Consider the following 14012-nt stretch of genomic DNA (forward strand, 5'->3'; position numbering starts at 1 on the left):
TTCAAATTCCCCCTAGTTTGTTTATTTTCCATTGGAGACAAAATAGTCATATTACACCCTCTAACACCAGCTCTTTCTCAATAACATGTCTGTCTAAATGACAAAAAAGAAAGTAAAAATAAAAAGTAAAATCACATGTGTGAAGTTAACAATGAAAGCTCACCTGCATGAATCGGAAGACCATCATAAGTATGAAGTTACAGACCCAGTTAAAGGTCAAGGACAAACTCATGGCGGCAGCTCTAGGTTCCTGTCTGAAGATCTCACCAACAACAATGAAAGGAATGGGTCCTAATAAAGAAAAAAAAGTTCTCGTTACCTTTTAAGTAGCATTTTTGACTCTTCTGCGCTTAAATGTTTGAAAACATTTATTTGGTCATATCATTACTTAAAAAAATCTCTGACTACCAACTTTTATTAAAACAAACTGCTGGATGACATATACATTACTTCACATGATTTTGTGAAATTCTAAGAGCATCTGACATTAAATACTCACTTTAGATGCTGCAGTCAGCCCTCTCCAAAAATGTAAGAATCTTGCAATGTTGGGAAAAATTGAATGTAAAACAACATTTGTTTTTAATACAATCTGAGAAATTTGAAAGGTCTGAGGTGGTAAAAGAGGACACAAACGGCTGCAACTGTGTGCAGCTTACTTCTGATTCCTTGTGGAGCTTATATCCGCCACCATGTGGGTCTTGTTAATTTCACAGTAAAAAAGTATTGGAAGTTTGACTCCATTGTGTAAATTTCAATTATGTGACACATCATTGCATAATTGGTGATGTGATAAATACTTTTTAAGTATCAGTCTTTATAAAAATCAAACAGGAGGTGTTTCATGCATATCAAAAACCCACCAAACTCAGTTTTATTTCTTGTTCAGAAACCATTGTAGATTACATAACCAGTCTTAGTTTTTCATTTGGTTGTTGTGCATTTGAGACAAAACTTATATAGATTGTACATGAAATTGGCACTTGGCAAGAGTTATCATTCTTGACTTGGTTTGATTTGAGTGGGAGATGAAAGTGTAGTTTTCTCAAAAGTACAAATCTAAATACAAAATGGACTATTGTCACATGAAAATACAGCATACATAGACAAAAAAATCATTGTCTGATCCATGGAGTTTTCTACACCATGAACCACTTTACCACAGGCAGTGTCTGATATTTTATATGGACTGGTAATTAAATTGTCCAAGTGTTTGGTGGATTCAGTGAGTATCAGTACTAATTTAAATACATACCAAGTCCAACAGCAAAACCAATGACGTATGTATGCATGGCAATAATTCCTATAATAGCAAAAATAGCATGGGATTCCTGAAAAATAAGACAAAGCGAAATTATGTATCTATTAAAAAATTAAAGAAATTCTCTAAAATATGAAAAATGAAGGTAATATTATTTGTACATGACATTTTCAGAGCATTCACATTTGTCTTAAAACTTAAAGAAATAAGTCCACACAATTTATTCAGACATCAATCTGGTGTCATACCAGAATGGAAATTTTGTTATATTTAAAAAATAACTAACTTGAAAAGAAACAGACATAGAGTAATTCAAATAAACACAACTGAAATAATACAGGCTGCATAACAAAGCACACTGCTACAGAGTTTGTCTTGTAAAGATATGATTACTTAAACCTCATATAAAATGTGTTGATTATTATTTGGGACAGATGTACTGTAAGCAGTAAACTCCTAGCCTTAAACACCAATTAACTAAAGAACGAATTCATTTCTTCAAGGATTTAAATACACTGAAAAAAAATAATATACTCCAGTATATTTTTTAGTCTTTGGAATGTCAATCTTGACCATTGACAACTCGATAACAAAATAACATAATAACTTGTTCAAATTAAAAATGAATCATTGCTTAATAAAAAGTCAAAATTACATACTTTCAATGATTCAACATACTGCAGATTGTGGAAAATGGTCAGAACAAGGAAGGACAAAGCCATAATAATCATTGGATAGATAAGAAGTGGGCGTCGGCCAAGTTTCTCCATCAGTGGTACAGCAGGAATGGTCGTCAGGACATTAATTGTACTGGTCAAACATACAACCCATTCAAGTAAGTTTACATCTACTCCAGCATTTTTGTACATGAACTTTGAGTATGACATCACCTAGGAAAGAAAAGGATTAATGATTAACATAAAACCTGTACTACTATTAAGTTAAGCTAATTCAGTCAATATATAATAATTTAATTTCATTGTGTGTTTTTCATCTGGGCAAAATAGGTCATTTTCCATAAACTAACTATGTACTGTGACATTATTAACATTGATCAGTCTGCAAATAATTTCAACTAAATAAGGCTTTGATGGAGGGACAAATCTTAATTTTGACTTCAATAGATTAGAAATTAAACTAGATATCATTGAGATGGAATCCATCACTGTGGCCCCCCTCAGGTAAAAATCTGGTAGCAATTATGCTTAACTAACTCAATTAATCATGCCAAAATCATTACAGTCAAGACATTAGAATTAGAATTAATTATGTGGTATTTTAATCAGCTTTTGCCTGATATTTATAAGGACTGCTGCAATGCATGTACTTAATAATAGCTGCTATATGAAAATTCCATCTCAGTTTTTTTCTAGTTCTAAGTAGGGTTTGTTTTTCTAGGTACTTACAGCATTTATACCAGAGAACTGTTGAGAAATCTGCAGACAGCAGGCAATTACAATCGGAATACGCAAGTCAGGTGTAGTCAATAATTCCTTCATTGAGAACTCCTTGATGCTTTGAGAACGACGGGCTTCAACCTTCATCTCATCAATTTCATCTTCAACATCCTCATACCCACGTAACTTTCTTAAACCTGCAAAATTGAAATTGAGGTAAAAGTAAATAAAATACCTTGCAGGGTGCAGTTTGATATGACCACAGAGGAAACTCCTTGAACAATATGGACACACAACTAAAGTTTGATATAACCTTCCTTTTTGAGGTTTGTTGTAAAATTTCATTAAGATCAACCAACTGCATGAAAACCAAGTGTCTGTGGGCGACAAAATCGACAGCGTCATTAAAATTAGACTGACTGTAAATTTTACATATGGCATCATGCCCAGCATACTCTTATTTATAAAACACTGAATAATTTGTAGTTGCCATGGGAAACTAAAGTGATGAGATTGTAACCTAGAAACAACAAAAGACACCATGACAATTAAAGTGATGGGATGTTCAGTGTGGGAAACCATTTTTTTCCCCCAACTTGCCATTCTGGCTAGTGGATTATTGATCTTGCTAGCCAAATAGAAATTCAACAAGCCAAATTCATTTGTTTTTAAATTAATCAAAAACTTTTCCACTTTCGAATAAATTTTTCATGCACTTTACAGTAACAAAATAGTACTTTCACTTTCACAATGAAGTCAAATTGTCATTGAAAAAAAGCCCCTTCAACATTGAAAATATATAAAACATTGCAAAATACTTTGAAAAGTCCCCTTTTTTCAGAAAATGTTTTATCAACAATAAATTCTTCATTTTTAATCACTATAGCAACCAATGGTTTCCATTAATGTCATTTTTCATCCCTAGCCAAAAGTGCGAAACTAAACTGAACTGTGGAGTGCTGGCTAAATAACCTGTTAGCTGGTTAATTTTCCTTGGAACTTGCCAATCAAATGACGGTTGCCAAATTGACGAATGTAAGCTAATAAGAACTCGCCAAATTACACATCTACTCATATTTGGTGAGCTGACGAGCGGTGCTTTCCCACACTGGATGTTTGAAAATTCCAAATTATCAGGTTAACAGGGCTAGTTAAGGTTCAGGTCCTTCTTAACTTAATCTGTATATATATACATATATATGTATATAAAAGGCCTTCATTCATACCTTCTCTAGCTTCTTGTTCTTGTCCTCTTTTGATCAGTAAATATCTGGGACTTTCTGGACATAGAGGCATGAGTACTAAACACAAAAATGCTGGGAATGCATTAAATATAAACACCCATTCCCATTTATCAGGTGTTCCTAAAATGGAGAGAATTTTCATTGTAAGATGACATACAACAATGATATTTCAGATACACTTGAAAATATTGTTCATGTGATATTCATGTGAATTGAGCTTCTCATGAAATTAAGTGTCAGCCTCTGTAATAATCAAGCAGTAGGTGAAACATGGTATGAAAAAAAAACACCATTTTGAAACTTTAACTTGACAATCTGCACCATTAAAATCAAGGAAAAAAGGCAAGATTTTCCAAATGACCTTGGTAAATTCAGATATAATTTCATTGAAATGTAGTGAAAATGAACATTTCAAGGGTGCATAACATTTTTTTAATATTCTATATAAAAACTTTCTGAGCAAATCCAATGATGCAGAGATTAAATGATGGTCTTTTCAGAGAAAGCATCACAGAATGAAATTATATTGTCAGATCAGTAATGTTTCTGATTTTTTACCATTTTACCTGATTCTTATAAAAACTTAGATTTAATGTAATTTTTATGTGAAATGCACTTACCATGAACTTCACGTGTGACAAAATGTAGAAGAATCCACTCCCAAAACATCTATATATATATATTTACCTGCTAACTTAGATACACCCATGATGTTTGACCACAGAATACCAATGGTTATGAACAGCTGATGACAGGTACCAATTGCTCCTCTGATCTTTTTTGGAGAAATCTCAGCCAAATACAGTGATGCTAAGCTGACATTCAACCCTGTATTGTATCACATTTTTGATAAACAGAATTAAGTCAGTTTTTAATATTTCTACATATTTTTTTTTTATTGAATTTTCTTTGATACTATTTTTTTCTTTCTTCAAAAATGAAATTTTTATATCAGTGTGAAGACTTTTACAACAGCAAACAGGTTATGTATTCACAGGGGCAAAGCCGAAGTAAACCCCCTAAAACTGGAATAAAATGCAACATTTTTGCATGTTATTGTAAAATTTCACACAAAAATACACCAAACAAATTGTTTGCCTGTACGACAGATTTCTACCAAATGAACAAATTAAATCACTAAGAAGCTCATTGTATTGAAATGGATATCACTTTATTTCAAATCACTGTAAGTTTTTATCATTTTTTTGTTATTCCTGTCTCCATGGTTTTCAATACTTTATATTTGTCACTTTAAATATTGCCTTAGATTTAGCTGTAATAACATGGCTACCTTTGAAATCATTTGAAAACACATAAAATATTATAATGTGCCACATATGATAATCATATGGTGCTTGATTCATATGATAATCATATGGTAACCATATGATAATCTACATATGATGGTCATAAGATTATTATATGATTCTCATATGTTAATTTTGACTTGGAAGATATGACTATTATATGATTCTCATATGTAAATTTTGGCTTGAAAACAGATTATCATATAATAAACATGTGATAGCCATATGTAAACCAAAACATATCATGTTTGATTCTTATGAAAATCATATGTTGCAAATATGATTCTCATGTGTGGCACATTTGGGCTGTGTACAAACTCAGTTAGTCCCATTTGTGCTTAGGAGTTAAATAAGGATGTATACAAAATCTTACCACAATGTAATCCAACTAATGCCCTGTGAACAATGATAACTTCTAAAGACTTGGCTATCTTGGGTATACCACCGGCAATAGCTGCCAAAAACATCAGTACCGTAATGATTATCATTCCTTTCTTCCTGAAAAAAAATACATGTACATGTCTTAACTTTTGTCGGACTTTGGTTTAAACAGGTGTTCATAGAATCATTAGATCAGATGAATGGGGATCCGTAAGGATAAGCTAAATATGGTTTATACTAGAAATCATTGAGATGGAATCCATCTCTGTGGGCCCCACCATGGAAATCAAGCCGTATATACTAAACGGATTCAGGTGATCTACCCACATGCCAAATATCAAAAGCCCACATCAAAAGACAAAAAATTACAGCCTAGACAAGAATTTGTCACCGAAAAAACAGGAATTTGACCTTGAGGTCAAGGTTTCAAGGTCCATGATTTTATGAAGGGGAAGCATAATAATGAGAATCGGTATAAACCAAAAATAGATTATGACATCTTTCATAAATGGATATAATAAATTGCCGCATTTAATACAATATTTAGCAGATAAAGATAGTTTTTTTATTTATTTTTTTTTTTTAAGGGGGACGTACACCCATATTGCCCTCACCCGGCCTGCCCCTGGTCTTCAGGTGATCTACCTACATGCCAAATTCAAAAGGCTACATTGAAAGACAAAAAAGTTACAGCTCTGACCCAAGTTTGTAACAGAAGGACCCATGACAGAGTGAACACTATAGGGTGACTGCCACTCTTCATGGTGGGGCCCTAATAATCTTTGCATTGTATTGCTTTTATTTCTTCCACTGAACTGAGCTACAAAAATTAAAATAAGGAAAGCTTGATGAATTTTAGATTTTTCTTTAATGAGCCCCTTTAAGTAGCTTACCAGCAGTTAGCTACATGTAACTAGGTATCTTACTTGTGGTTACAAGGTCATGATTTACAGCTTTATCAATGTACATCTATAACTTACCTTCCAAATGCATCTGCAAACTTGCCAGAAAGAAATGCTCCAATCATACCAAACAATACAAATATAGCCACTGTAACGGACCACAAAATTTCTATGTTATCGTCATGTTCAGACTTATAATTAATTCCGTCTATAACAGATTGAATGGTGTTGTTAAGAGATGTCATATTTGTACTATTCCTCCATTGGTTATCCAATTCAGCCTTCTCGTCAGACATGACATCCATATATTTTTGTTTAAGTTCAAACCAGTTTGGAGGAAGTTTTTGAGCTCTTATGCCCAATGTTTCAACATAAAACACACGGATAACCTGAAAAATATGAAATATACAATACTGAATGACTGAATATTAGGTGATCAATTTTTTTGGTGGTTTGGAGTCAAACATGTGTACATGGTATGTAATTTATAGTTTCTGAATCTAATGTGGTACTTCAACTTATTAAAATTATCAATAATCTAAAGCTTCTTTATGTTAAGATTAATTGCTATTAAATTTTGTGGTTCAATTTTCACAATCTGGGTAACCCATAATTTCTAAAAAAAAAACTTAAGACATCTTAACTTCTTCAGGAATTACAGATTCATGTGTACACTGCATGTAGTATAATAATTGTATGAGGGAAAAAATTAAGGTGGTTTTCGAAATGATTTTTAGTTTGAGAGGTACCAATTGATGTTGTTAAAGTATGGTTATAGTTTGAGAGGTACCAACTGAGGTTGTTTAAGTATGGTTATAGTTTGAGAGGTACCAATTGAGGTAGTTTAAGTATAATTATATTTTGAGAGGTACCAATTGAGGTGGTTTAAGTATGGTTATAGTTTGAGAGGTATCAATGAAGGTGTTTTTTTTAAGTGTTTATAGTCTGAAATGTACCAATCAAAGTGGTTTTTGAAATAATTTTTAGTTTGAGTAGTCCAATTGAGGTTTTTTGTAATTATTCTTAGTTTGAGAGGTACCAGTTAAGGTGATTTCTATAATTATTTTTAGTTTAAGAGGTAACTATGAAGGTGGCTTTTGTAAGTGTTTATAATTAGAGAGATATCAACTGAGGTGGTTTTTGTAATTATTTTTTGTTTAAGAAGCAACCATGGAGGTGGTTTTTGTAAGTGTTTATAACTTAAGAGTTACCAATGGAGGTGGGTTTTGTAAGTGTGTATAACTAGAGAGGTACTAATTGAAGTGGTTTTAATTATTTTTAGTTTAAGAGGTACCAATTGAGGTGGTTTTTGTAAGTGTTTGTACCTTGAGAGGTACCTTCTTCAGCCCCAAATGAGTTCATTTTAGACAGTTTACAATACTGTAAAAGTATTAATTTTAACTGTTGTTTGTTACAACAGATTATTAAACAAACATCTGATGCTGTCAATCTCTTGCAGTTTTAAAAAATAATAAGCCATTCATAATGTATTTTTCAGGCATATTTGAATAAACAACAGTAATAAGTATTACAATACTGAGTTTCAGTAAATGCTTATAGAAGACTTTCACATTCACCATTTACCTCAAACCTGGCGGAAACTGGTTTACTCAGTCTTTCCAAATGATCATTTTTTTTTCTGGACATTTGGTCCTGTGATTACATACTATTTTCAGGACCGAACCAAGATTTACTGTCTACTTTGACATGAATCAAGAATGACTAATATCGTAAATTTTCCTGACTTCTGGTCTGGCGTTACAGATTTTTTTACTGGTCCTTTCACATTTTTACCGGTGATATCGGATGGTCCAACGAACCTTCAGAAAGACTGATTTACTGTTTAATACTAGACAAAGAAAGGAATTCGGATTTGAAGGATACAAGACTAATAATAATTATGTAGAAATATATGTCCACGAAATGCTTCTATAATAATACTATATAAGTATTAGTTTTCACTGTGAACATGAAAGCACGAAAAATAGTACACACGAAATTGATATTTAACATTATATAAAGCTTATCAGAGAATAGATTCCTGTTCGCTTGACAGAATCCATGAAAATGAGCAAATACGAAAATTAATACGCTTACAGTATATCATTTAAAATTTCTTTAAAGAAATCAAATCATTATTGCAATGTGTCTAATTTTATGCTTGTTGACCTTAGTTGACCTCCATATAAATGAAGAACTTTTCAAGAAATGATGTGAATGTGAAAGTAGTCTACTCAATCTGACTAAATAAGGACTGATCCATAAACAATAAGAGATCCAAATGGCAATAACTTGTTTGTCTGTCTGTGTTTTAAAGAGACTTACCCCTGACGGATTGTTGATAACACCAATGTTATAGCCATAAAGGAAACTGTTACCAATTACACAAACAATAATGCTGAAAACCAGCATACAAGTGTAGTTTATTTCTCGCTGAAACAGAAAAAAAACCCAATATTTTACTAAATTGAAGTTAAGGTAGGGTAAGGGACTCTTGCAAGTCACTGGAACATCTGTATGCAGCATTTTACAACAATCTCATATAAACACCTAAGTAACTTGGACTGATTTCATTCTGTTTCAAATGAAAGCTTGATAGGCTTTTAGATAGGTGAAATAGAATATAATAGAAACATATCACTGATTTTAAGAGTTATGTCCCTTACCCTAGGTCTACCTCCTTAAATAAATGGTAGGGTTATCATCAGCGCTTGTCACTCCTTGTTCATTGCAAATATTTAAAGTAAAAAGGGTCAAAGGTCTATGATTATCTCACCTTGAAAGTGACCTTTGAGAGTGATGTTACTTTGGTAACTTGGGCCTTTATATCATTGCATTACAACTTTTTTTTCAGTGGGTAGACCTTTTAAATGGTCTTGGATCATGCATTCTAATTTGAAACGATACCTCATGTCTGTACAGTAGACTAAGTCATAAATTTTTACTTATTTTTATATGATTACTTATTTTTTTCCCAGGACTTTAAAAAAATAATAAAATTTCTTAATGCTTTTGCATGTTCAATGCACATGTATCAAAGACTATATCTAATATATAAAAGTCAAACATCTCACATACCATCTTTAAAATTTATTACAAACCTAACATCATCTTATGATTTCAAAGTTTTTTGAGAGACTGATGTGTACAAAGCATTTGAATGGAGACATCTGTACTATTTTTGAAGATTTACCATTTTTAATCTTGTGTTAACAATCACAAATAATTGTACTACAGTACACTTGATTCACAACCATCAAATCTTCAAATACAGATATCCCCATAAATCCCCAAATTAAACTACCAGTAGGTTGGACAAATAACCTCTTGTCATAGATTCACCATACTTTATCAACAATAATGGTCACCTTTGGGGACACAACTAAATAAATCATATATCACACAATTTTATACGGTCTACAAATTATATTATAGTTGCTATATTTTACCAGGACCATTAACATTGATTATAGTAATACGACCCTGACATATTTGATTGTGATTGATTGTGGCTACTACATATAAATGACCAAAAATAGACAAATTACACAGTGACTAGGTCCCATAGAGAAATGTGTGAACTTAAAAATGGGAACTGTCCAATTTACTTCAGCAAGTGGTTATATTTATACAATATACAAAATTTCAAACAACTTATATCAATATTGCCAATATCAGTATGGGTTTGCAGGAGTAGCCTCTTATCAGCAGCATAAACATCACAGCAAAATACTTAGGCAGATCTAAATTCATAAACAATTTGTATACAATAAATACTCAGAACCAAAATTAATGAAAAACAAATTGAAAAAAAAGCCAAATCATCTGTGTTATAAATCAGGTCAAACATGTCTGACTACTGGGTTGGTTAATACCCACTATGACATCAGGATCACAAGCAGTAGAATGTCCAAATTACTCATGTGATCACTAATGCATTCAATACCTTCCAGGAGAGTATGCAAAAAGGGAGAAATGTCTCTTAAGTGTAAGTGTTTGTAAGAATCAGGCAAAATGGGAAAAAAATCAGAAACATGCATGTCGAAACCCAACCTGATCTGACAATGTAATATCACTGAAGGATACTTTCTTTATTTGAAAAGACCATTATTTGACCTCTGCACCACTGGCTTTGCTCAGTAATTTTTCAGTAGAATGTTAGAAAAATGTCAGAGAGGTCTCTAACAGAGAGATCTGCCCTTGAAATGTTCATTTTCAGTGCATATCAATGAAATTGTAACTCAATGGTCCAGCATATGGAACATCTTGTCAGTTTTCCTTGATTCTGATGGTAAAAATAGTCAAACGAAACTATCAAAATGATGGGTTTTTTTTCACCCACTGCCTGATTCTTATAAATACTGTCACTTAAAACTTTTCTGCAATATATGTTATGCTAAGTAGAAACTTTGTTTACATGTGATAAATCATGCACTTCTATAGCCACTTAACTCAAATATGTGTCAAATTCAGATTCATCTACCACATTATTTAATCTAAGAACCACAACTCAAAAAATTTGTTGAGCAAGTCATCGACCTTCAATAATGTTCAATCTTTGATCACATTAAATGGTGAGAGTGTCATCAGTTTAGTTAGGCTGAAGAAGGTTGATATCAGAAAAAGTTTACACAAATGTTACAGATGGACAGACAGTAACATCACTTTATTCTTTTTTTTCATACCCATGACTGTCTTCTGACAGTGCCATTTGACCCTACCCATCTATCCCTCTACCTCTAAAATATAAATAAATGTTTTTTCATTTCAATTTAGCAATGGAAAATATGTAATAAGCTTAAAATTTTCAATGCATAATTCACTGCTTAATTTCTCAGTAAGTTAAGCAAAAATGAACCATAATAGTTAAGTGGGGTTGAAATAGTAGATAATGAGGTTCTTAAAATGTCAAATGAAATTGCCAAGTTATTTTCAGTTCTTAATGAATTTCACACCTTTTGTAATAAGTGACTCAATTAATGATAAAACCAACTTCATCATACCCAGGATAAATTATTACTTTAAACAGATTTTCAATGTTATTTGTTACATTAAACGAACATAAATAAATAGCAAAGCAGAATATTTTTTATCCTTCTTGGTCTCCTTCAAATTAATGTGACACATTAGTTATATGTGTTATGCATAAAAAATTTGAGTGATGAGAGAGAAACCATCTGCATGTCGAAAAACTAATTAACCTTAACTGATCAAAACAATCAACACAGAGATAATTTTATCATTGGTGTATTTTTGATTTTCTTATGAGTGGATTTGCAATGTTCACATCATGCATGAACTTTACTTAAAATAGCAATGACTTATCCAATGTTCCTGTGTAAAAAAATCTGTAATTTCTCTCTTGGACTTTCTCTTGCCAAAATGTCAAAACCTGTCCCTTACAAAATTTTAATTTTATGTTGAACATAGCAATTAATTATTGAGAGAATCTCTATGAGAAGGTGTGTTTGCACTTACCGAAGACCTATTGGTGATCTTTGTAACTATTTGTTTAGGGGTTATAGGATTTGTTGCTTGTCACTAGATCTGTTTCTTTTTCTAATTTCTGATTAATAATATAAACTCCATTTGGAAGATTTCCTTGTGTACAGGTACTGAACAAGTTCTGTACCATCATTAAATCTAGGCGTTCTTCAGCACTCATGATTTACTCTTTCCAATGATTGTATTACACTACTATTATTCTTCGTCATATTTTGAAGCAAACATTTCAGTTCTTGTAAGGTCTAGGGCCTAATAGAAAAATTTGGATATCAGTGCTTAAGTATAATATGCCTATCAATCAACTCTTTGCTCAAAATCATGTATTTCAAACTAAGATACCAATTCTATACTAAACATGACACTATTGACATTTCAAACCTTAAAATCATTGTTTGCCTTTATTAAAGTTCATAAAAAAGGTTCTTAAATGTGACTAAAATCATTCACAACACGATATGTGAGAAATATCATACTTAAGCCTTAGTATTTGTAAGAATCAGGTAAAATTGGAAAATTCAGAAACATGCATGTCAAAAACTGACTGATCTGATATTATAATTTCACTCAAGGATGCTTTCTATAATTGAAAAGACCACTATTTGATTCCTGCACAACTGGATCTGTTCAGAAAATTATTTTTCAATAGAATGATGGAAAAATAAGGTTTTTTGACAGAGTTATCCCTCCATTGAAATGTTCCTATTCAATACATTTCAATGAAATTTTAACTAAATTTACCCAAATGATATGGAAAAAAAATTGTGTCTGTTTTCCTTGATTTTGATTGTTCAAATAGTCAAAATTTCAAAACGGTTAGATTTTTCATACCATATTTAACCCACTCCCTGATTCTTTCAACGACTGACACTTAAGTATTACTTGTAAATATTGAAATTTAATACATATATTTATAATTCATTATACAAATTAACAATAAATCGATAAGAATCATTTGGTTCATTTAAAACTCCACTGATACACTACAAAGTGTGTTATAACTACTATGACCTAAATACTTTAGAGTACCACTACATTGTATGTGCCTATTAAACATGTCTCATAAAATACATGTTTTTTCCCATGTTCCAATTGGAGAGTGTTGATTTATTAAAAGAAAGTGCAAGTGGAAACTTGTCATATTTTAAGGGTGTTGAATAATAATGTATTTTTCTTCCCTGTCCTTTCCTTCAAAATTCTCAATGACTAGCCCGAATAATAGAGGACTATATAGGATTCAACTAGCCCAAAATAAGAAATGTACACATCATCTTACTAGCCCAAATATTAGAGGACTGTATAGGATTCAACTAGCCCAAAACAAGAATAGTACACATAATTTCACTACCCTGAATAATAGAGGACTGTATAGGATTCAACTAGCCCAAAACAAGAAATGTACACATCATTTCACTAGCCCGAATAATAGAGGACTGTATAGGATTCAACTAGCCTGAAACAAGAAATGTACACATCATTTCACTAGGCTGAATCAATTTTTGCTAGCCCAGGCTTCAGCACTGTTTCTAAGATAAGTTAAGGTTAAAAATGTTTGTTCGCTGAATAAGAAGCTTCAGTATTCCTAATCATTTTAAAACAATGGTACTACCAAAGATTACAAAAAAAAAAAAAAAAGCCCCCAAATTCAACAAAAAAGAGTATAAAAGTTGTTTTATCTTGTAACTTGCCAGTGATCTTTTTATCTTATAACCTGATATTTTCTATCTTAGGCTTTCGTCATGATACTAAAAAAATATTGACCAATTTAAATGACAACTTTATGTCAAATGGACAGGTCAGAATGTTAGTTATTATTTCTGGATTTCGTCTGAATATAGTTGAAATATTGCTGCTCTGGCATTAAACTCTAACAATCAATCATATTTCTGTATTAAGATCTTTTTGATTACTCTTGGAATTCTGGTTCCCTTGATTTCCCCTTTGAATGTCATGACAGAACTTTATATCTAGTCCTATTAAGCTTTTTGTGATGTTTTCTGTCCAGACTTCAAAAATTG

At 31.9% G+C, this 14012-nt stretch overlaps 1 protein-coding gene across 2 annotated transcripts in view; it reads right to left on the reverse strand.

Annotated features, from left to right (window-relative positions):
* The window catches only part of LOC148601284 (solute carrier family 2, facilitated glucose transporter member 1-like), a 48691-nt gene that overhangs the window by 9545 nt on the left and 25134 nt on the right, over positions 1-14012 (reverse strand). For both annotated transcript variants that reach the window (XM_088556206.1, XM_088556207.1), the window contains exons 2-10: positions 8818-8925; positions 6571-6881; positions 5583-5707; positions 4590-4730; positions 3885-4022; positions 2668-2855; positions 1921-2151; positions 1256-1331; positions 164-291 (exon numbers count right to left, since the gene is read on the reverse strand). In XM_088556206.1, the coding sequence (XP_088412332.1) occupies positions 164-291; positions 1256-1331; positions 1921-2151; positions 2668-2855; positions 3885-4022; positions 4590-4730; positions 5583-5707; positions 6571-6881; positions 8818-8925 (1446 nt within the window). The remainder of the gene's footprint in view (positions 1-163; positions 292-1255; positions 1332-1920; positions 2152-2667; positions 2856-3884; positions 4023-4589; positions 4731-5582; positions 5708-6570; positions 6882-8817; positions 8926-14012) is intronic.

This window comes from Perna viridis, chromosome 12 (genome assembly GCF_037379345.1).
Source record: "Perna viridis isolate PV_CMFRI_1.1 ecotype Kerala chromosome 12, ASM3737934v1, whole genome shotgun sequence".
NCBI lineage: Eukaryota > Metazoa > Mollusca > Bivalvia > Mytilida > Mytilidae > Perna > Perna viridis.